This window comes from Trichoplax adhaerens, genomic scaffold, assembly GCF_000150275.1.
Source record: "Trichoplax adhaerens TRIADscaffold_11 genomic scaffold, whole genome shotgun sequence".
Classification (NCBI taxonomy): Eukaryota; Metazoa; Placozoa; class Uniplacotomia; order Trichoplacea; family Trichoplacidae; genus Trichoplax; species Trichoplax adhaerens.
Genome location: NW_002060953.1, coordinates 2,261,232 through 2,262,713, shown reverse-complemented (window position 1 = coordinate 2,262,713; position 1,482 = coordinate 2,261,232). Strand labels below are relative to the sequence as shown.

General features: G+C 32.5%; 1 protein-coding gene across 1 annotated transcript in view; it reads left to right on the top strand.

The window, feature by feature from the left end:
- TRIADDRAFT_59633 (uncharacterized protein) overlaps window positions 1-1,394 on the top strand; it is a gene marked incomplete at both ends in the record, with an annotated part of 2,118 nt that extends 724 nt beyond the window's left edge. The window contains 2 exons of the mRNA XM_002115649.1: window positions 183-217; window positions 1,254-1,394. Of these exons, the coding sequence (XP_002115685.1) occupies window positions 183-217; window positions 1,254-1,394 (176 nt within the window). The remainder of the gene's footprint in view (window positions 1-182; window positions 218-1,253) is intronic.
- Between the last annotated feature and the right edge of the window lie 88 nt (window positions 1,395-1,482).

Genomic DNA, 1,482 nt, shown 5'->3' with positions numbered 1-1,482 from the left:
ACTCTTATAGCATTTTTCAAAAATTAAAATCCCAAAAATTAAAAAAAAAATTAAAATAATATCAAACATAAATCCGACCGGATCCGGAATCCGAATCTCCAAAGTCCGAATTTTATAAAGATCGCAGTAATCGCTTATCAAAACATTTTATATGACAACTATGACTACTTTTTTGACTTTAGCATTATCGGTTGATGTTTTAGCGAGAAGTTGCACGGTAACTGTACGATTATAGCCAACATTACATTACTTTATTGTCACGTTATAAATCCCCTTTCTCTATGGATAGGGTTTTGTTACTAAGTTAAATTTATCTATATGTCACAACCCCCACTTGTGGCAAAGGAAAGTAAAGAACTCTAGTGTAGTTACTTTAAAACTTGGGCTATTTCTCCCAGTACTTTCAGTTTCTATGAGAGAAGTATTTGAGAACTCGCTTTCTCGGCTGATCTCCACAGACAACTGGCTAATTATTACACTATTCTTCACGATATGAGTCTTGCCGTTCCTTAAGCAATTACTTACTTTATTCTACAAACACACGCGCTTAAATAGGTTTCTACAGTGAATTCCAATATTAACGAGTGAGAATTCATGCTTTACAAGTTACATTAACTAGTATAATACCATTACTAAATATACATGTCGATATTCTCAGACTTAGATAGCTACAAGCTATCAGGTGTTAAGACACTTAACCTTCGTCTATATACAGCTCAATTTTTAGAGATTAACACACCTTATAAACCTACAGTAAATTAACTGCTAACAACTTCTATTTTTATCTCATTTCTACCACCCTATTATCAGCTACAAGCGCATTAAAACATAGCACATAACCTTATCTTATCTATTCATAAGCTTTCATTAATTTACAGTTACTTAATTAGTAACGGCGTACCGTGACACTATAATCTCAGTATACTATGAAATGTCCTTTCTTTAGATTAGGTGATTGCTCTTAGTTTACTCCTATTGTAATCTATATAATACTTAGTAAATTAATAAAGAAGAAAAGATGGCGACATAAAGAATTGGCAGGGTAAAACTAAAAGATACTATGACTTTCTAGGTATTTTGTATATTAAATTAAAATAGTTACGTACTATAAGTTATGAAGGACGTTGCTTTTAGTCCTTTAATACAGTAGCTAGTTTCCTAGCGAGATGATGTAAAACATTATTATATAAAATCGATGATTTAATAAAGTGACTACAAACTCGATTATAATACTATTTATATGACTACTGTAGATGTACACTGAGTGTATCGGCGCGACATTAATGCTAGTTTATTGTAATAGTACACGTATCGTATCGTCATTAGATAAGCAACTAGTTCTAAACAAGTTTTACTCTATCGTGCGCCCCGATAATTATCACTGCATTATGTAGAATATATCTCTGTGTAATCGTATACAAAGGGCAGTATGTGTTGCCAACGTTTCGTGTCGCAGTGCCATCGCAATATACAGAATCGTAA